This window comes from Phacochoerus africanus, chromosome 5 (assembly GCF_016906955.1).
Source record: "Phacochoerus africanus isolate WHEZ1 chromosome 5, ROS_Pafr_v1, whole genome shotgun sequence".
Classification (NCBI taxonomy): Eukaryota; Metazoa; Chordata; class Mammalia; order Artiodactyla; family Suidae; genus Phacochoerus; species Phacochoerus africanus.
This window is the reverse complement of record NC_062548.1, coordinates 133,444,983-133,466,591: the sequence shown is the minus strand read 5'-3', so window position 1 is coordinate 133,466,591 and position 21,609 is coordinate 133,444,983. Positions and strand designations below refer to the sequence as shown.

Sequence of the window (21,609 nt, the reverse complement as noted above, 5' to 3'; positions counted from 1 at the left end):
CTTACCTATCATCTCTATTTAAAATGGTATAGACATGTATAGACACAGAGGGGATATAAACTTTCTCTTTTTTTTTTTTTTTTTGCTTTTTAGGGCCACACCTATGGCACATGGAAGTTTCCAAGCTACAGCCACAGTAACAAAGGATCCGAGCCCCATCTGTGACCTACACCACAGCTCATAGCAACACTGGATCCTTAACCCACTGAGCAAGGCCAGGCTCGAACCTGAATCTTCATGGATACTAGCTGGGCTTGTTACCACAGAGCCACAATGAGAACTTTAAATGTTAACGCTGTGCAAATGCATCAATTAAGATGAATGCAGTGTTCAGGCATGGATGTCATTGTGTGCCTGTGGGTTTAGATGTGGTCTGAAAGGGGTCCTGAGGCTGATGGAGTCTCTGCTCACCCTCCAAGGCTCAGTCATTCTTTTCCCTGTTTGGCTTTCCTAGCAAACCCTCGCTGAGTACCCCCATGTGAAGCTGCAGATCAGAGCTTCTGCATGTCATGTCTCGCATGAGTCCCACAACAGCTGCGCAAGTGGCTCTGTCTCCATCTAGTCCTACGGAGAGAGAGATTCGATGTCAATATCTTCATGAGTATCCAGTTAGACGGCTATTACTTACAGCAGGAGAGAGAGGCGAGTGGAGGGGTAGAGAAAAGCAGATGTCCAACTCTAATCCTGAGCCTTCTGTCTTGGCCCTGTTCCAATTTTCATTTTCACGAGAGCAAAATCGAAACTTGAACTCAATTGAGAGTGAGTCAAAGAAGGTGTGTCCAGCCTCCTCATGTGACAGGTTCCTGGGAACATATAAACTGAGCCTGGAGCTGCAGCCAGCCTCAGAGCACCTGCTGCCATGTGGATGCTGGTACCCGTCACCTTTGCCCTCAGGCTGCTGAGCGCCTTCGTGCAGCCCCTGGGCTCGCTGGGCAGCAGCCTGGGGCCCCTGTTCCTCTGGCTCCGGGCAGCTTTCTGGCGGGCAGGGGGTGATAGGAGCCGGCAGCAGCTGCAGGGTAAAACCAAAGCTGGGGAGCCCCCGAGGGCACAGGAGGACAGCCATCTGCCCACCACCCCCACCAGCGTCAATTACCACTTCACCCGCCAGTGCAACTACAAGTGTGGCTTCTGCTTCCACACAGCCAAGACATCCTTTGTGCTGCCCCTGGAGGAAGCCAAGAGAGGCTTGTGGCTGCTGAAGGAAGCGGGTGAGTCCCCAGGCTCAGAAAGACATCCTGTGCCTGGCTACTGCGTGGCGGGGTAAGAGGCAGGGACTGTTCTCCACGACACGGTGGTTGTTCCCCAGGGCACAGTGAGGTTGCCATCCTGTTAGAGGACATGAAGGTGAATTTGGGGACAGGTGTTGGGGGGGGTAAGTGGTCCGGCCCCATCCTAAGTGAGCAGGGTCTGCACTGCCCCCCGCCCCCCAGGTCCCTGTGTACCATCGTATGGGACAAGGCAGGTAGGGAGGTCTGTCCACAGCATCCAGGGATCGGGGTTTCCCAGAAAAAGTTAATGAGGAAAGTCACAACACATGCAAAGGCTTTGACTTCAGAAATGCAACCCTTGAGTCTTTTATTTTGGATTATTTGACATGTTCTTCCTGTGAAACTTTTTTTTTTTTTTAAGTATAGTTGGTTTACAAGGTCATGCTGATTTCTGCTGCACTTAAACTATTTGTAACTCAAATAAGGCAGTGGCTTCGCTCTGGAGACCTCCTCCCTGAAGGTCACTGCATCAGGTCACCTCAGGTTACGTGTAGGCAGCTCAGAGAGCGCTCAGCAAATCCAACTCTAAGTTGGTACCACATCTGTCCCTCCTCCTCTCCTTGTCTATCTGTCTTCCCATCTTCCCCAGAGCGAACAGGTGCTCTTCAGCAACAACACCAGATTTTTCAGTTTGCTTAACTTTGTTACAGAGGTGTAGCACACGCACCTACAGACGTGTACGCATCCTGAATTTCACAAAGCGATCACATCCAGGTAAACAGCGTACAGATCTATCAAGAAAACATCAGGGCACTCGAGGGCGTGCTCCCCTCGGCCCCTGCCCCCTCCCACCCAGGATATAACCACTCCCTCGGCTTCTAACATTCATGCTAGTTTTGCCTGATTTCATACTTTATAAGGTGAAATCCTACATCATTGGATCTGGCCGATTCCACTCCCTGTTACATCTGCCCTGCCATCCACAGCTCATCCTATGTCTGACCTACCTCACTCTTCTGGGTGGGCTCTAGCCCAGGGGTCTTTATCTCTCACCAGGACCGTTGCGGTTCATCTCACTGTCTCTGTGTCCCTACTGAAAGCATGTTATCTCACTAAACTGTAAGTCTGATGCCTAACTTCCCCACTTAACTCCTGGATGCCTTCCAAGCCCAACTTGTCATCACAGGATAGCTCTGTGCTATCATCCTTCCCCTCAATGCTTCAAGGGCCCTAGGCTCTGGGTGCATCACGTGACCCCTATTCTGCCCCAACTCCTGCATCGCCAACCCTGTGACTGCATACTGTTCCCTCTTTCTGGAAGGCTGGTCGCCCCAATCTCTGCTGGTGAAATTTCAAACTCCATAGAATTTTTCCTGGTCCTCTTCATGCAGAATGAATGCCCTCTCCCCTTTGTTCACAATTCTGTGGTACTTGTTACCAATGCGTACTATAGCAGGTTTTTTGTTTTTTTTTTTTTAACTTTTCTTTTGGTGGCACCCAAAGCACATGGAAGTTTCCTGGCCAGAGATTGAACCCGTACTGCAATTGCAGCCTGCCCCTCAGCTGCAGCAATGCCAGCTCCTTAACCCACTGGACCACAAGGGAACTTTCTCCCTCAGGTTTCTAACTGTGCTCTTGTGTTTTGTTATGTTGTTTTGTTTTCAATATCTGGGTGCCCAAAGAGTCTGAGTTCCAAGGTTGAAAGGTGGCAATCTCTTTATCTTTCTGTCTAGGAAAATATCTAGAATGTAATAGAAAACTAAGGTTTGAATAGATGAATTGATGTGTGAATGAACCCGTGAGAGAGGTCTGTGGTTGTGCAAAGAACTTAGACTTTTGATTCTCAAGGCCAGGGTTTGAGTTCCTGCTCCAGTACTTTTAAGATGTACAGTACATTTAATTTTTCTAAATATCAGAGTAATATTCTTTAAAATATAGACATAGTGAGAACTCATATATCCACCTTAAAAGCTTGTTAAGGGCACAGATAAGTGAATGCTCATGTTTTTAATACAGTAAAAACTATCAGGTTTATAATTCATACTTTTATATCATGACCTCTCAGTTTTAGGTAAATAAAACCAAAGCTATTAAAATGGTTAAGGTATAATGTGATATATCCTTTAAGTAAGATTTCTGGCTAATAAAGGTAAATTTATTTTGAAGTCTATTAAAAATGTAAATATGTCTTTAAATTTAAATTTAAAAAATAAATGTAAGTGTATGTTACATTACATTTAAAATTAAAATTTTGGAGTTCCCATTGTGGCTCAGCAGGTTAAGGACCCAATATAGTATCTGGGAGGATGCAGGTTCAATCCTGGCTTTGCTCGGTGGGTTAAGGATCTGGTGTTGCTGTGAGCTGTAGTGTAGGTAGCAGATGCAGCTTGGACCCTGCATTGCTCTGGCTGTGGCGTAGACTGGCAGCCGCAGCTATGATTCAACCCCTAGGCAGGAAACTTAGGGTGTGGCCCCAAAAATAAAAACGGAAAAAAAAGAAAAAAAATTAAAATAGCTATTCTGGCTGAAGATGCTTCTAAAACATGTAATTTGTTTCTTCAGCTTTTGAACCGAGAAGGCCGAATAGAAGTCAATCTTTATGAGCATCAGCTATTGATCTCGGCTGTGATATGACAGCCTGTGTGTTGGCACCACTGTGGCATCCTTGGTCCTTGTCCACGCTCTTTTCTACGTCTCTCCATCCTTTCCTTCAGTTTTCTCATTCTTTCATCCCTCTAAACCTGCTCCTCAAACTCATCAGGCGATGCACCACCAACCAATACACTGTTCACTGCCTCTGGTCACCTGCCCCTATTTAACCACACGTTTAGGCAATAATGTTTCTACTGGACAATAATGATCATGACACAAGCCTCCTCCTAGCATGATAGCTTATGAATCATGGGGTGATATCATTTATCACCGTCCCGTTACAGAAGCATCTGAGAGTAAAAGAGGGTGCTGGAAACACTAAGCAACGAGATCTGGGCCACTATAAACCAGGCCAATCCGGGGGAAACCCAGGACCCTACGCGGAAAGGTCAAAGGCAGAGTTCCCACTGTGGTTCAGTGGGTTAAGGACCCAATATTGTCTCTGTGAGGATGCAGGTTCTATCCCTGGCCTTGTTCAGTGGGTCAAGGATCCGGCTTTGCCACAAGCTGCAGTGTAGTTCAGAGATGTGGCTCAGATCTGGTCTTGTCATGGCTGTGGCATAGGCCTCGGCTGTGGCTCTGATTCAGCCCCTAGCCCAGGAACTTCCATATGCCACAGGTGTGGCCCTACAAAGAAAAAAAGAAAGACAGACAGAAAGAAAGAAAGAAGGAAGGAAGGAAGGTCAGAGGCTCTGGGGCTTGGGAACACATCTGAGCTGCATTTTCCTCTCATCTCATCCCATTACACTGAGAAAATATTACATTTGCCTTGAAAATCGTATTGGATGTTGGTTAAAGTGGAAAAAAAATAGAAGGAAAACCCATGCATTGTCTGTCCCAGGTATGGAGAAGATCAACTTTTCAGGCGGAGAGCCGTTTATCCACGACCGGGGCGAGTACCTGGGCAAGCTGGTCAGGTTCTGCAAGGAGGAGCTACAGCTGCCCAGTGTCAGCATCGTGAGCAACGGGAGCCTGATCCGGGAGAGGTGGTTCAAGAGCTATGGTGAGCACCTGGCCAGGCCTGGCACTCTTGCCGCTCTCGTGGTCCGTGGCTGTATTGCCTTCCATCCTGGGCCTTTGGCCAGGCCTGCTGGGGATCAGAAGGGAGGAAAACCCCAGTGTGCTTAGTCTAATCTCTTTTCAAGCCGTGGACCGAGTTCTGGTGGTTCTAGTCCTGCAGGGCACTAAGTAGATGGTGTGGCGAGGCACACCGCTGAACCTGTTACCACCAGAACGCTCAGTGAAGCGAGCTCTTAACCGAAACACGAGTGAGGAAAATTGACACAGTGTATGTGCAGTTCTGCAAAATCTGACTTGCGAATTCATGTTTGTTTTTTTGCCATTCCTGTTTCATTTTTTTTTTACTGTTTTTTCAATAGGAACTGTATTTCCGAAGTTTCCTGTATAAATTATGTGATTGGACTAAACTAGTTCTCAACTTTGACCAGTGTTTGGCTTTGGAGGAACTTTAAATGAAATGTCAGTGTTGGGACTGGACCCCAGACTAATTATATCAGAACCTCGTGGTGCGTGCAGGCCAATTTGGGGTGCTGCAAAGGATCCCACCTGGCCGCCAGGGGTGGGAACCACTGATCTTAAGATTGTGGGGATCCCTGACAGCTCAGGGTGACAGAGGTGTCAACATGCTTAGAGCAATACCAGGGATTTAGGAAGCCCTTGAAAAATGTTAGCTGTTATGCCTCCTATCATTTTAGGAAACAGTTATAACTTAACTCTGGGAGTCAAATGTGCTGTCTTTGCTTTGTGAGGGTTATTTGCACCTTGAACTCATTCAAAGGGCAGGTGCATTTATCGTTTGTTGAGAATGGTCACAGGAAATCTCCCGAGATGGTGAAGGAACAGATGTGAGCAGTGGGGAGGATGGCCCTGGATGCGAGTGGTACATCCAATCTGAGGAAAGTTCACGGGAAAACCACAGGGCAAAGGGTCAATGTCAAATATCTGTGAAGGGAGTCACTCGGTGAATGAGAGGTTCGGAAGTTCAAAAGTAAGTTTGGGGAACCAGATTCAGAGAGATAAGATGGGGTTCGGGAGCAAGGTGAGCAGAGAGCAGTTGGTTGGCTTCCTGGCTGTGGACCTGGACATGCTTTCCTTCTGAGAGGGGCTCCCCCTGCTCACCTGTGTGGTGTGAAGACGAAGGGCCAGGAGGATGGCTGCCCCCGACAGTCCAAAGCTCACATGCTTGTATGGGATAGGTGGTGCACAGGAGCAAAGTTGGAAGTGCATCAGAAAAACAAGCATTAGTGGTGGGGACACCCTAGGAGAGGGTGAGGACTATTCACAGTGGACACGTGGACACCAATTATGAGCTTCCACTGATTTTTATACTACATGGGAACTCAAGGTTAGTATTACCATATGCTCAAATTATTTTTAAAAAAAATTAATGAAAGTTTAGTTGAGTGGCAGTGTATCTTCAATTTCTGCTGTACAGCACAGAGACCTAGCCTGTACATATGTATGCATTTTTTTTCATACTATCTTCCATTGTGTTCTAACCCAAGAGATTACACACAGTTCCCTGTGCTGTACAGTTAGGACCCCGTTACTTATTTGTTCTAAATGTAGTAGTTTGCATCTACAAACCCCAAACTCCTTGTCCATCCCATTCTCTCCCCCCTCGCCAGTGGCAAACACAAGTCTGCTCTCCATGGCCCTGATCTGTCTCTGTTTTATAGACAGGATTATTTGTGTCATAATTTAGATTCCACATAGAAGTGATATCATATGGTATTTGTCTTTCTCTTTGTGACTTACTTGACTTAGTAGGAGAATCCCTAGTTGCATCTGTGTTGCTGCAAATGGCTTTATTTTGTCTTTCTGTGGCTGCACAGTATTCCGTTGTTTATGTGGACCACATCTTCTCAGTCCATCCATCTGTAGATCATAAGTAGATATTCTATGTTAAATCTCCCACATCGAAATGTTTTCAAGTAGTCCGAAATGTTTTTAGATGGCATAAAGAGCAAACAAAATGCTTATGTGTCCCCATGTGATCATTAGCCTCCAATTGTTCACCTCTGGCTTAAAGGGATCTAACATCTTGATCCCCGGATGGGAAAGCCTCATGGTGATCATTTTCCACCAGGTGAATATCTGGACATTCTTGCCATCTCCTGTGACAGCTTTGATGAGCAGGTCAATGTCCTTATTGGCCGTGGTCAAGGAAAGAAGAACCATGTGGAAAATCTCCAAAAACTGAGGACGTGGTGCAGGGATTATAAAGTGGCCTTCAAGATAAATTCAGTCATCAATCGCTTCAATGTGGAAGAAGATATGACAGAACACATCAAAGCTCTGAACCCTGTCCGCTGGAAGGTACGTACCATGTGGCTTTTGCTGACTGTAACTAAGAAAACTTACAGGAAAGACTTGCTTCGGTGAAACCAACCATGGAAAGGATACAGAGACTTCTGGACACAGTGAGGCAGTCAGGAAAGGGGTCCTTGGCCCTTCAGCTCTGATAAGCTTTCTCACCTACCTTCTCTTTGCCTCAGTTCCCCTTGGGAGCAGGAGAACACATTCCCTTCTGGAATGTTGTAAAAGCAGATATAAAAGAGCATGAGAGGCGTTCCCGTCGTGGCGCAGTGGTTAACGAATCCGACTGGGAACCATGAGGTTGCGGGTTCGGTCCCTGTCCTTGCTCAGTGGGTTAATGATCCGGCGTTGCCGTGAACTGTGGTGTAGGTTGCAGACGCGGCTCAGATCCCGCGTTGCTGTGGCTCTGACGTAGGCCGGCGGCTACAGCTCCAATTCGACCCCTAGCCTGGGAACCTCCATATGCTGAGGGAGCTGCCCAAGAAATGGCAAAAAGACAAAAAAAAAAAAAAAACAGCATGAGAGATCCTTGGAGGTTGTCTCAAGAACATGTTCAGAGAAAGCCTAACTCCATGTGTTTCTTAAAATAGTAAGATGGATGTTGTCTTAAAAACCCTTGGTTTATTTATACATGGATATATAGTCTTCATAAATACTGTTAGTTCATTTTTCACTAAACTATCAGAAGATATTGGGAGCAAGGCCATCCCTATGTTGTAGCAAAATTAATTCGCCAAGATTCACCCACGTGGATGTTGCTTCAGGACCGGCTCCACCAACAGCTACTGCAGAGTCTAAGATTCAAATACATGTAAGCCAAGCCAAGGTGTTTTTACAACATCCACAATGTGCAGGCGACTGCAAATAACTACAAACTAGAGCATTCTACCCCTGGCTGGTCTTCAGAACCAACTCAGGGAACTGGTTAAAAATCAGCTGCTCGGGCCTCATCCTATACCTATTATCCTGAAACAGATAGCTAAGGAGGGCTTGGGTGACTATGCATCCTTAACAAACTGCCCAGCGATTGTTAGGCAGAGTCTGTGCTTGGACCTCAGAGTAGATGCAACTGAGGATAAAGACGTAGAATTCTAGCAAGAAAAGAGATGAGGAGAATTCTTGTAATAAAAAGCTGTGTGTGCTGGGATAATGTGGGAAGGTGAAACAGGCAGAGTTTAATTCTGCCAAAGGGCCAGGAAGACTTCACATAGGAGGCGGTGTCTGGCTGAGCTCTGACAGATGGACAGAATTTCCATCGGTGGGAAAAGCCTGGGGAAGGAACTCCCACCCAGATACAAAGAAAACCTTTCCTGCCCAGTTGCCTGGGGTGTGCTGTAAATCCCATGTCAGCATTCAGAGTGGGGTTGTAGAGAAGGGGAAGGGGATGAGGTATTATTTACCTGAGGTTATCCTGTAACATGTAGAAGTGGGTTCAGAGAAGATAGACAAGTTTCTTAAAAAAATATTAAAATTAGTATATTGGACTTGAAGTTTGGTGACATGGGTAAATAATCTGAAATACTAGCCACCCTTCCAGATGGGGAGGGGCTGAAAACAGCTGCAGAAAGAGGACCCCAGGCTGTGAACCACCAGGGAGGGCTGGGGGAGAGCCAGAGGGCTAAGCGTCACCCTCTCAGACTTTCCTTCTAGAACCACCTGCCAGCCACGACTCTCCTTTCCTGCTTTCTCATCTCTGCTCCAATTCTGTGATAGGTAGATAGATAGATAGATAGGTAGATAGGTAGATAGATAGATAGGTAGATAGGTAGATAGATAGGTAGATAGGTAGATAGATAGAGTATATCTACAGATCTAGAGATCTCTATATCTATCTAGAGATCTATAAATCTATAGATATTATATATATATTTTTTTTTCCCATGGCTTTGGTTTGCTCATGGCTCCTTGTCACCTTTCTATCTTGTGGCTCTTTTTCTCCAATCTTTTGACTCCTACTCTGGCTTTTGCTTCCCTGATTCACTCCAGAATTGCCTTTTCAAAACCCTGACTTCTTTTGGACAGAGAGGATTAGCTGCTGCCCACTTAGAGAACCGATTTCTCACCAGATCGCTGAGGTCTTCAGGCTGCAGGTGGATATAAACCTGGGTCAGGTGCCTGTGGTTAGGCCATCCCTACGTGGTTTAGAGCCTGGCTCCCGAGGTGGCCTCCTCATCTGGGAGCCGCCTCCCCACCCCGGGTTGCAGGCGCTGCCCACAGCCAAGGGTACACCAGTACTCAGAGCTTCCGGGAGTTAAAGGACCTCCTGGCATTTGTCTGCAGGGAGTGGCCATCACCTGTAATTTGCGGCACCCAACCACCCCCCAGCCCTCCCGCACTTCCCTTCATGCTCCCAGGATGTGGCTTCTCTCCCAAGAGGCCCCTCTGTTTTAGCCGGTGGATCCTGGGACCATCACCAGGAAAGACACCCTCGTGTGTCTTTACCACCTGATACTCCAGGCAGCTTGGGATTCTCACCTACGTGGAAGGCCCACCCCTGCCAGGCCTCTCTCCTCCCTTTCTGCCTGGACTGGGGACCTGGGGACAGGTGCGGTGGGGACAAGGTGAGTAGGGTCCCCTCCCACAATATCTGCAGCCTGCTGAGGACCACAGCTCAGGAAAGCAAACACAGAAACCACCACGGGGCCAGGGCCTGGGGGGGCGACATCAAAGAACTGGGGGCACAGAAGAAAGGACCAGGGGGGGGGACATAAAGTGAGCAAAGAAGGGGATATTTATGGCCTTTAAAATTACTTATTCTTGCGGTGTAGCACAAGGAACTGTACCTAGTCACTTATGATGGAACATGAGGGAGGATAATGGGAGAAAAAGAATGTATATGTATGTATGACTGGGTCCCTTTGCTGTGCAGCAGAACTTGACAGAACCTTGTAAATCAGCTATAATTTGAAAAAATCAAAACAAATAAATAAAACTACTTCTCAGTAGTTTAAAATGCTGATTCAATGCCACGTAGAATGTCCCCTTTCCTGAAAGCCCCACAGAGCTGGGCTCTGCGCCGCTCTGCCCTTGACCAGCTGTTACCTGTTTTCACCTTGAACAAGTCCCTGGAGTTGTGTCTCCTTTTCCAATGATGGTAGTCCTCCTGGTGGAATAACACATCTCACACACACGTTAACGGATCTACTTACAAGAATGTTGAAAAAGACGACGAGTGGTTTTAGAAAACTCTTCCTACACGTGAACTGAAAACATTCTACAGGGCTTAGTAAGGAAGGACCTGTTAAAAATCAGTAGCAACCACACCTTGAAAATACTTGCTTCTTGGCTTGGGATTAAAAAACAATTTGTTTATTTTCTCAATGCTTTTATGTAGTTCGTATTTCCTTCAATGAATGCCCATTATTTTATAGTCTGAAAAAATTAGATTATCCAACTCGATCAAACATAATCTAGACCACTTTTTAAAATTTTATGCTTTGGGGACATTTGGGTTTCCAGTACCATATCCCTAAATTTCAGGGCGCATTTCTCCTTTCCCCAGAGCGGTGTCTTTCTGGCACGTTCCTTTGTTGAAGAGTCTTCTTTGCTTAGGAGAGATGAAGCTTAGTTCAGAGGGAAAGGAGATTTGGGGTAAAAAGCAAATCATGGGTGGGAGTTCTCCTGTGGTGCAGCAGGATAAAGATCTAACTTGGTCACTACAGCAGCTCAGGTCATTACCGTAGCCCTACTTTGATCACTGGCCCAAGAACATGCTGCAGGCGTGGCCAAAAAATAAAAAAATTAAAAAATTAAAAAATAAAAAAAAACACAATGAAAGCTGTTTACAGAACCAACATTACACTAACACTTGTTTTTCAGGTCTTCCAATGCCTCTTAATTGAGGGTGAGAATGTTGGAGAAGATGCTCTGAGAGAAGCCGAGCAGTTTGTTATCAGCGACGAAGAGTTTGAGGAATTCTTAGACCGCCACAAAGACGTGTCCTGCTTGGTGCCCGAGTCTAACCAGGAGGTTGTATAAAGCAAAAGCTGTTTTGTTGCCCATCACACATTTGTCTCAAGGAGGAAATCTCTGCACCAGGGGTTCCACATGCCGTGACTTAGGGAACAGTCCCAGGGCTGAGGTGGAAGGCACCTTTCACGAATCCTTTAGGCTTCCCGTATGAACAAGTGGACTCGTCCTGTTAGGACCAGGACGATTAACATTAGCCAGGACTTCCCTAATGCCTAGGGGTTAAGGATCTGGCACTGTCACCACTGTGGCATGGGTTCGATCCTTGGCCCAGGGGACTTCGGTTTGCCATGGGGACGGCCAAAAATACATATATTTTAATTAAAAATTTTTAAAAATGTTAGCCAAAACATGTCTACACTTCGGAGCTTCCAGATGTGAGTGGCAGCAGAGTAAATAATTAGTGTGTCCTAGGATGCTAAGGAGAAAAGGAACACCCTGCTCACAGCTGGGTTACTGCCGTGGTAAGGACGGTGGTAAGGCTTCTCTATAACTTAAAAAAAAATTGGAGTATAGTGGACTTACAAAGTTGTTTTTTAAAGTCAGGTATTTAGCAGAGTTAATCACTTACACACATACACATATCTGTTCCTGTTCAGAGAGTCCTTTCCCATATAGGTCATTACACAATATTGAGTAGATTTCCCTATGTTATAAGCAGTGGGCTCTAGGATCACCTTGTCGTGCAGGATGCCCCAGACAAGCTTTGTATGCAAGTTCCCTGGTTTATTATACCTGCCACCTGCCCATCTGGAGTGATTACCTCTTTTCTCCGCCTCTGCTTGCCTTCTGTGTATGGGGGGTGGGTTCCCATGTCACCCCGGGAACTCCTGAGTTTGCAAACTGATAGCTGGTTGGAGGTGGACCCATGATTCGTCATTTTAACAAGCTCCCAGATGCTGCTGATGCTGCTGGCTGGCCTCCAGACGTTCAACTACTAGGTCCTGACCTGGCTGTGCACAGGAGCCGGCAAACCACAGTCAGTGGGACAAACCAGGAATGCAAGCCAAGAATGGTTGGGGAAAAAAAAACAAAACAAGAATGACATTTGTGACTAATGAAAATTTATGTGATTGGAATTTCAAGGTTCTTAGAGAAAGTTTCAATGGATCAACCTCACCTGTTCTTTAGGTCCACAGGGGCTTACAGGTTAAGCCAGAGACCAAATGGCCCACAAGGTTGAAACTATTTACTATCTGGCCATTTACAGAAAACTATTTTCAGATCCGCACTTATATGAGGTATCTATAGAGGGTCTCCCTTCCTATAGGTGTGCAGGTGCACCCTCTATGTACCTGTAGAAGGCATAACTAGTTACAAGTTATGGAAATAAATACTGCCATCCTCAGGTAAGCTCTTGGATTATAGCATTAAAGAGATTCTCCTTTATATATTGAAAAAAAAAGATGTTAAAGCCATTGGTAGAGACAAATATTGAACACTGACAGACATGGCTCCCCACAGCTGGAGGAAATGGGGAAAGTAGCTTGGGGATTGAATTGTCAGATAAGCTTTCAGAGTGACATGTGGCCCTTCCGGCATGAAGCAGCATCCTCTGAATGGACACCATGGGATCACCTGGAGATGTGTGTTAGGTGAGGATGGGACCCTGGCAGATGACTCAGCTTGTAAGGGACATAGCCGAAGGCACTCAAAAGATTTAAGACGTGTTGAAACCAGGATTCATGAAGCACAAACACGCAAACGTTGTAAGTTGAGCACACATACTGAAAAATACACTTGAAACTAATTTTGCATGTAATTTTCCTTTGCAGATGAGAGATTCCTACCTTATTCTGGATGAATATGTGAGTATCTAGTGATTTATGAAATGACTCCTTACAAATGCATTAAGCAGGAAGGGCAGAGTTGACCGACAATGAATGTAACCATGTGGTCCACACATCTTCTTCTCAGTCAGCTCTGCATATTTTTATTGGCACTGATTAGCGTTAACATTGCCCTTGCTTCCCTGTGTCCAGCTCTGAGCGAAGTGGTGGGGCAGGCATTGACTTGAATCTGCCCCCCCATGTTTGCACAGGGGTCTCCGCTGTGGCTGTGGGTCCATGGATGTCACGTGGAGCTGACGAGACACAAAACAGACTCCTCTGTTACGTCTTTGGCAGGGTTCTCTGGTCATGGGTCCTTGGCAGGGGGGGGCCCTGTCACCTCACATGATTGCTGTATGTATCCAAGATGCTGCCAGCTTGCCCTCTGACAGATAATTCTTGGTTTTGGGGGAGAAAAGATTACAGTTCTCTCCAAAAGCACTGAGACCATTCATGCCCCGCTGTCTTCCAAAGGAAACGATAATCCACTCTTCTTGAAACTGAAAAATGAATCACTTCTCCCTTTCTCTTTTTTTCTTTTCTCTTTTTTTTGGGGGGGGTAATTCAAAATCATTTGCCAATATTTATAGCACAGGACAAATGATTCCATTCAAAGACCTGTTTTTAAGAAATGAACTCCAACAATAACAATGGCTTTTCCGTATTTCATTGGAGTTGGTGTTTCAAGCCTCAACAAATGCTTATTGTGACTTTTGATATTTTATTTTCAAGTTCATTTGAAACCGTCATTCATTTTTTTGGTCAATATGAGGCTTCACTGCCATTCATTTTTGTCAATATGAGCTTTCTCTGTGAAGCTCAGGGGAAAAGATGATAACGAGATGTTCAGGTTATGGGTTCTAGGTAGAAAGGGAAAGGCAAATAGATTTATTTGGGGAGTATTAAGGCTGGGTGGGGATTCTGACCAAAGTTCCTGTACAAACTTTCTGGTCTCTGTACTCTTTGGAATAAATACAGTGGGAACAAAATTTCCTTCAGGCAACTTAAGAACATTTTGTGTCACCAAGTATTCTACAAAATGCTCTATGCCATGGTCATAAAAGTGTGAGGATCAGGAATCCCCACTGTGGCACAGTGGGTTAAGGATCCAGTGTTCCCACAGCTGCGGTGTAGGTCGCAGCTGCAGCTGGTGTTCCATCCTTGACCCGGGGAACTTCCATTTGCCACAGATGCAGCCAAAGGGTAAAACAAAACAAAACAAAAGCTTGAGGATCTGGTTCCTGCCAGTAAGATACTTAATTTAGGATTAAAACACCAAGACCCTTAGCAGGGCAGGGCAGACTCCTGCCTCTGTAGCACCTTCCTTATGGCTCTCTCTCCCTCTGTCTCCCTTTCTTAAAAGAAGCTTTTATTAATATTTACTCTTATATATCTATGCACACACAGTCGTCACTCCAGCAATATCATCCACCAGCAGTTTCCCAGACATGCCAACTCTTTCATGCTTCTGGGCTTTTGCAATACTCTTCTCTCCAGCTTACAAATTCAAAATGTAACTCAGAGGTCAACATTTTCCAGAAGACCTTCCTGATCCCCCCCACCCCCCAGTGGAGGGGCACGTCATCCTGCGGTGTATATATAATTGCGTTTACCACTTACCTGATCCGATGTGTTCATGTGGGTTATGGGAGCTGGTTGAGCACAGAGATGCTGTTGAAGCATCCTCACCATAGAGGGTGCACGGGGCACCACGAACTTTTCTTGAGATGATTGGAATGTCAAAGATGATCTGGGATGAGTCCCCCAAATTGAGTTTTACAGGAAAATTATAAGGAAATAGGAAGGTCCCCTTGTGGCTCAGTGTAAGGAGCCAGACTAGTGTCCAAGAGGGTTCCCTCCCTGGCCTTGCTCGGTGGCTTAAGGATCCCACGTTGCTGTGGCTGTGGTGTAGGCTGGCAACTATAGTTCCCATTCCGCCCTTAGCCTGGAGACTTCCATACACCACGGGTGTGGCCCTAAAAAGCAAAAAAGAAAAGAAGAAAAATTATAAGGAAATATCTCACCTTCTGTCCTGAATTTCCTAGATGCGCTTCCTGAACTGCAGAAACGGGCGGAAGGATCCATCCAAGTCCATCCTGGATGTCGGGGTAGAAAAAGCCATAAAATTCAGTGGCTTTGATGAAAAGATGTTTCTAAAGCGAGGAGGAAAATATGTATGGAGCAAGGCGGACCTGAAGCTGGACTGGTGAAGCTGAGAGCTGAGCGACCTTCTGCCACCTGGTGGGACCAGACTGGGACTGGATGCAGCGGCCCCATCAGCCCCGCTTCAGGTTGGCGCTTCTCAGGGGCCCCAAATCCGATTTTGAGTTGCACCTGGAATCTGATTGCTTGTGGTCACTGAGCACATAACTCAGATAATCGATCTTCTTAGACCATGCAAGACCATTAACTTTTGTTAATTATTTTATTTTGGATTTGATTTCTGAGTAGTGTTTACTGTAACCCCTGTATGTCCATTTTGAAGTTGTTTTCCTGTCTTTTTATTTGATAGTTTCACATATGGAAAACTTAGAAATGATCTCCCTGTTTATATCTGTTTGGGGGGGGGGGGCTCTTTCCTTGTCTGCCCTCAGATATCTGCGATCTTGGGCTTTTCACTGGGAAGTTTAGAAATAGTCCACAGATGTTTCAAAGAATAAGATGCTAATATCAGGTTGAGAGAGTACCTGGGAGAAGAAACCCACGTATGGGGGCTTCTTACAGCCCTGGCCCATGGGGACTATTTCAGGAATGTGAACCACCTCTGTTCCTGCCCTGTCTTTTCCACGATTCTTAGCAAAACCAAGACACACTTTACAATTCACGATGAAGTTGAGATGGGGGCATGGCTTGGGGTGCTGTGTGAATCTCCTGAGTCTGTCAGGTGACAATGTAAGAGTTTATTTGCATAGACAGTTGTGCCCATGTCCCTGAAAAGTGACAGCTTACTGGACTGGCATGAGCTGTTTTGCCCAAGCAAACATGAGGAAAGGGTATGATGAAGAGCAGGATGTACCTGAATTCTCTGTAAGTGACACTGTGGCACACATAGTATTTCCATTTCTCACTTAACTCTGAATCACTTGAAATAAGTGATGTCAAGAAAACATAGGTCAGTATAAGAAGATCCAGTGCATTCCTTTGCTGGCACTAAAAAAGAGCTTGAGGAAAAATGTCATTTGAACTGGGTCAAGGAACAAATTCCTCGCCTAGTGGAAATGTCACATGTGGTGTATTTACGGAACCTGAACAGTACCTCATTGCCTGGAAAATAATCACTTCCTGTCGTTGTTTTTAAAAAAGCAAAAGCATGGACAATTTTTTTTGCTTTTAATCCCACTGCCATTCCAATGTTGGACACTAGGTGGCATTTAAATGTTGCAAGATTCTGTTAAGCCACCATGTGGGAATTCTACTTCAGAATCTCTTTTCAAGACTTGGTGATTTCAAAAGTTTGGTTTGTGTGATTTTTTTTTTTTCCCTCCCAGAAAGGATATTCCTGCTTCAAATTTAATTCACTGTAATTCAGCTGAAATATGTTTGTGCCCCACCCACAACAGAATCGTTGTCAGGCATTTTCCATTTTTACTTTATGTTTTTAAGGAAAAAAGTGAGTTAAGAAGGTATTTTTCCCCATGGGTCTGGATATATGATAAAGTCATGATGGCCTAAATATAATCCATATAAACATAAAATATTTACTTTTCTTAACATGAGTGTATTTTGCGGATGTTCACATGTGAAAGCCAGAAGACCTTGTCTGCTGTATAGTAGACACCAGTTGTTACGATTGAAACGAAATCTGATGAGTCTGAAGCCCAAATCCTGAGTCAAAGTGAATTAACTTCTCTAGAGCTGAGGGAAACCGTATTTTCTTTCCTCAAAGGGAGGATAAAACCAAACACTGCATTTGAGAAAAAAAAAATTTTTAAGTGAAAAAGAGGAAAAAACACAAAAAGGAAAATGAAATTTAAAACATGAAAAAAGGAGACAATATTTTAAAAAAGAAAAGGAAGCTATTTTAAATACATTTTCCAGCTGTTTTTACACGGGGCGGGGGGTTGGTCAGTGTTTTCAAAACCTTAATGTTAAAAATATTCAAATGCTCATTTTTCTTAACAGGCAAATTAGGAACATTTAGCAGCAGAGTAAAATTCAAGTTTGGCTTACATACCATTTTGCTTTTTTTCCAGTTTTTAAATATGCAGTTTTGTGAGACATTCCTTTTTATTAGGAAAACGGTAATTTAACTGAGGCATCTCAACTTAAGTGTTATAGACAAGCATTTGGTGGTGCTTTCAATTATTGCTTAGTTGATGTTGTAATAATATGGTTGGAATTTTGTCTGAAGAAACCTAGAAAAATCAGACATTAATAGCAGCATACTAAGTATGAAGCATCTCTCTTACTTAGCGATAGATGTACGAGAGTTGCCTGTTTCAGGTCTGAGGATAGGTAAGATCACTTGACTAAATCATCTGAAATGTTGGCTTCTGTTCTGTGACCATCTGGAGTTTGGATTGTAGTTGCCAGGTCGGAAGACTCATGATGCTAAAACAAGCAGACAAATTCTCAGTGAGGCTCCATCAGACAATAATTCATCACCTAGGCTGCTCTCTTGTGGAAAGGAATGTTTAACTCACTGTGGTTAGATGAAGACTAAGCATGCTATAAGCTTTTAAGGCTTTGTCCTGAGTGTATATAAGAAATCATAGTTTTAGGGAAATGTGTATATATATATTTTTTTTTCTCCACATGTGACGCTCTTGACTACTGGTCTGTTGTACTGTGAGATATTGTTATATATTAAAGTATTTTTGTACACTGCCTTCACCCTCAGTGGGTCCATGCAATGAAGTGTCTCTGCTTGGTGTGTAGTTAAAGTGACCACATGCTTTTACAAACCACCATTGCTGATGGCAAGTACACAAAAATCCACAAGGTTATCAATAGTTAATAAGCATGTTTCAGACAACCCACTTGGCAACAAGATGGAGCAGAGACAAGCCCCGGAGAAAATACTCCTTGCACTCAAAAAATGAAAGCCAGCATCTTGGGGACGGAGTCTCCAAAACCTGGTCCCTTCAGAAGGAATGAATTCCTGCAGCAGAAAAAACACCTGCCCAAATTATGAGTGGATGTAGAGCCACTGTTCTGAGTGTGACCTGACCAGCAGTCCAGAGGTTAGGTGTCTGGCACCCAGAGCCCAAGGGGATGCAGAGCTCGCCCAAAGCACCTGCTTTCCAGATGTCTGCTCAGTCCCTGGCCCTTGAGATGCATCAGGCTGGCCCTGCCTCGGCTTCCCCATCAGCCTTCTCTTCTCCCTCCCACTCCTTTCCCGGCTCTCCTGCCTGGCTCCAGTGCCCACCTCACACTCTCCAGACTCACACTCGGACTGGTCCTCCTTGGATGTGCAGTATTTTCTCAGACATGTCCTTGCACTTCACCTCTGGTTAAAGAACTCCCTTCTCAGGAAGGGCATGGCTCTCTACCTCTGCCCATCCCAAATATATGCCAACGCAGGACAGGGGTCGATCCAGGGACTGGAAGACAGTGAAGGAGACTCCAGGGGCAGCACAGGTCCTCCACTGTCGAGCCTGGACACCGACAACCACGTCTGAGGGCACATCCAGTGTCAAGCCCCCTGCTGGCATTGCCCTACCAGTCCGGGAGAAAGGATAAGGAATTACACATAGCAAGTCCAACTCAGATGCCACTGAGAAGGGTTTGAAAGATCAGAAAGACTTGAGCCACACCCCCTCCCCACCATGATTCTAAAAGGAATGCACATTTGGGGGATATTTTAAAAACAGAGTACAGCAAAATGAAGAAGATGAAAATTACCCACAGCTGTATCCCCCAGGGCTAACTGCTGATTCACTTCATATCTTTCCAGGCATGTGTGCTTTCAGTAGAATTCACTTCATACTCAATTTTATTTCCCACTCATATCTTCTGGAGGGTTCTAAAGCCAATTAGTGTTCTTATACTTTATTGGGAGCAGCTAGTTCTTAACAATTCACTCTAGGAAGTGCCTGGTGGCCAAGTGGGTTAAGGATCCGGCATCATCACTGTCGTGGCTCTGGTTGCTGCTGTGGCGCAGGTTTGATCCTTGGACCTGGAACTTCCACATGCCATCACACTGTGGGGGAAAAAAAAAAAAAAAACAATTCACACTCAAAGATGAGAAGAGATACAATGGTATTCCAAAGACTGCAGTTAATTTGAAAAAAACAAATCCCTGAATTTTGTGGTTGAGTTGTTTACATATTTTCTTTTCTTGTTTGTTTACATATTTTCTTATGAATGTGAGTGCAACCCATGTTCTTGGAATTTATCATATCTAGAATATATATAACAGTAAAAACAAAGCTTCTCTGGGCAAGCTCATTCCTGGAGAATCTGGGAAACTGCCCTAAAGTTACTGATTTTTCATTCAAGGCCCTGTTGACTTGTCCTTGTCTGATTCTGCTTCCAATTCCCATATGTGAGTTTTTTTTCACACCACCAAGCAATGCTCCAACACCAGCTGGATGTCCTACAAGTCAGCTCAATTTTGACACTCTTTACCTGGAGATCACATCAGATTCTACAAGTTAAGGGATCCATCCCACAGGACTGCCCCTCACCACCCCCAGAGCAAATGCCAATGACAAGTGCAGGGATGCAGAAGTGTAGGGTGGATGGACAGATGGATATATGGATGCATGGATGATGGACAGTGCATGGATGGATGAATAAGCGATACCTACCTGATGGTGCATTTCAAGAGGTAGATGCACCAGAGACAAATTTCACAATTGGCCAGCTAAGTTGTCAAACATCTCAACTGCCATGGGCAATGTTTTCACCAACCACACAAGGATGACCTCCGTGCCTCCCTCGAAGGAGCTTCCATAGTCACCCCTAAAAGTCAGCTTCCCCCCATTCCCCTGGACCCGGAATAATGAAATAACAGAGTTCCCCCCACCCAGGGCCCTGCCAGCCTCCTTTCAGGGCTGCAGGACACAGACCACTGAGGAAGCCGTCCAGAACAATTCACCTGTGCTTCTGACCCACCAGCTACATGGAGGATTCCAAGGACCCCCCTCCTTGGATTGGATTAATTTTCTGGACCAGCTCATAGAACTTAGAGAAACACTCAACTCCCCAAAGTATCAGTTTATTATGATACGACATGGCTTAGGAACAACAGATGGTCGAAAAGCACCCAGCGACTTTTGGGGAGAGGGCACAGAACTGCCACGCCCTCTCTAGTTGCGTGGGTCCCTCCAACTCTCGTGTTTTCCAATCAGGAAGCTCCTCTTGGGCGCCCATGGAGGCTTCGTTACAGAGGCAAGACTGGTTAAATCATTGGCCGCTGGCGACTGCACTCAATCTCCAGCCTCCCCCTGGAGGTCTGGGGGGTGGGACGCAGAGTCCTGACCCTCTCATCACATGGTTGGCCACCCTGGTCATCAGCCCCCACAGGTGCCCCGAGATTATCCCAAAACCCCCACAATGACAAACAAAAGGCGTCTTTATCGATGTTATCACTTAGGAAACTCCAAGGGTTTTAGGGGAGCTGTGTGCCTGGAGTGGGGAGAAAGACCGAGTATAGACTTGTTATTATAAATCGCAATGGCTCACCTCACGCCCCCCTAAACTCCATGTCTGGACAGACTGATTTCTTTTTGGAGGGCTTTTTAGGGAGGCACCTGCAGAAGTTCTCAGGCTAGGGTTCGAATAGAGCTGCAGCTGCTGGCCTACACCACAACACCAGATCCGAGCCGCATCTGTGACCTACGCCACAGCTTGCGGCAATGCCGGATCCTTAACCCACTGAGCAAGGTCTGGAATCGGACCTGCATCCTCATGGATACTCGTCGGGTTTGTTTCCACTGAGCTGTGACAGAACTCCTGGACAGACTGACTTCGTCAGTTCTCGCTTGGGTTTCGGGTTTCTTCCCAGGCTGTTCCTGAGGAGTCCTAAGACCCACGTGTGTGTGTGTGTGTGTGTGTGTGTGTGTGTTTGTGTGTGTGTATGAGACGTTGGAGCTGTGTACTCTCATGAGGTACACCACTTCCTCGCTCCTTCTATAACAACTCACTTTATTCAAGCTCTGTTTGCCTTAAACTGACCTGTATCAGCTCGGCCTCAATAAGATGCTACAGACCGGGGCTCTCGACAACATTTATTTCTCAGGTGCTGGAGGCTGGAAGCCCGAGCTCGAGGTGCTGGCTGACTGGGTCCCAGGTGAGTGATTTCCGCTGGCCTCATGTGGCAGAGACCACTGATCAGTAACGCCGGGGAGGCCTGGCCCGGGGTCCAGGCTCTGAGAGAGGGGTGTCCGCCTCCCAGCCTCCCGCAAGACCCAGACTCTGTGTCTCCAGGCTTTGCCTGCTGTTGTTTGTTTCAGTCTGCGGAGCCTTCCCTTGATGATTAGATGGTGTGAATATGTGTCTTCTTTCGGGGAAATGGGGGGTGGCCTCACCTGTGACCCTGTACTTTCTAGGAATAAGTTCTCAGAGATGCAGCCCTACCTCCAACAGGAACACAGAGTCAGTGAAGGCGGAGCGGAAGGAATGGGGAGACGAGCGTTGAAACGACCTTCACGCACCCGAGGCGCAGA

At 45.8% G+C, this 21,609-nt stretch overlaps 1 protein-coding gene across 1 annotated transcript; it reads left to right on the top strand.

Annotated features, from left to right (window-relative positions):
- The first annotated feature begins 786 nt into the window (after nt 1–786).
- RSAD2 (radical S-adenosyl methionine domain containing 2) lies at nt 787–15,481 on the top strand. The gene is made up of 6 exons (XM_047782706.1): nt 787–1,208; nt 4,702–4,863; nt 6,970–7,199; nt 11,019–11,168; nt 12,944–12,976; nt 15,043–15,481. The coding sequence occupies exons 1-6, from the start codon at nt 860–862 to the stop codon at nt 15,205–15,207; spliced, it is 1,089 nt and encodes a 362-aa protein (XP_047638662.1). The 5' UTR covers nt 787–859; the 3' UTR covers nt 15,208–15,481.
- Nucleotides 15,482–21,609: the final 6,128 nt, after the last annotated feature.

Coding starts and splice junctions, on each gene's coding strand:
- RSAD2 (XM_047782706.1), top strand. CDS start 860: ATGTGGATGCTGGTACCCGTCACCTTTGCCCTCAGGCTGCTGAGCGCC. Junction 7,200..11,018: donor TGAACCCTGTCCGCTGGAAG/GTACGTACCATG, acceptor CTTGTTTTTCAG/GTCTTCCAATGCCTCTTAAT. Junction 11,169..12,943: donor TGCCCGAGTCTAACCAGGAG/GTTGTATAAAGC, acceptor TTTCCTTTGCAG/ATGAGAGATTCCTACCTTAT.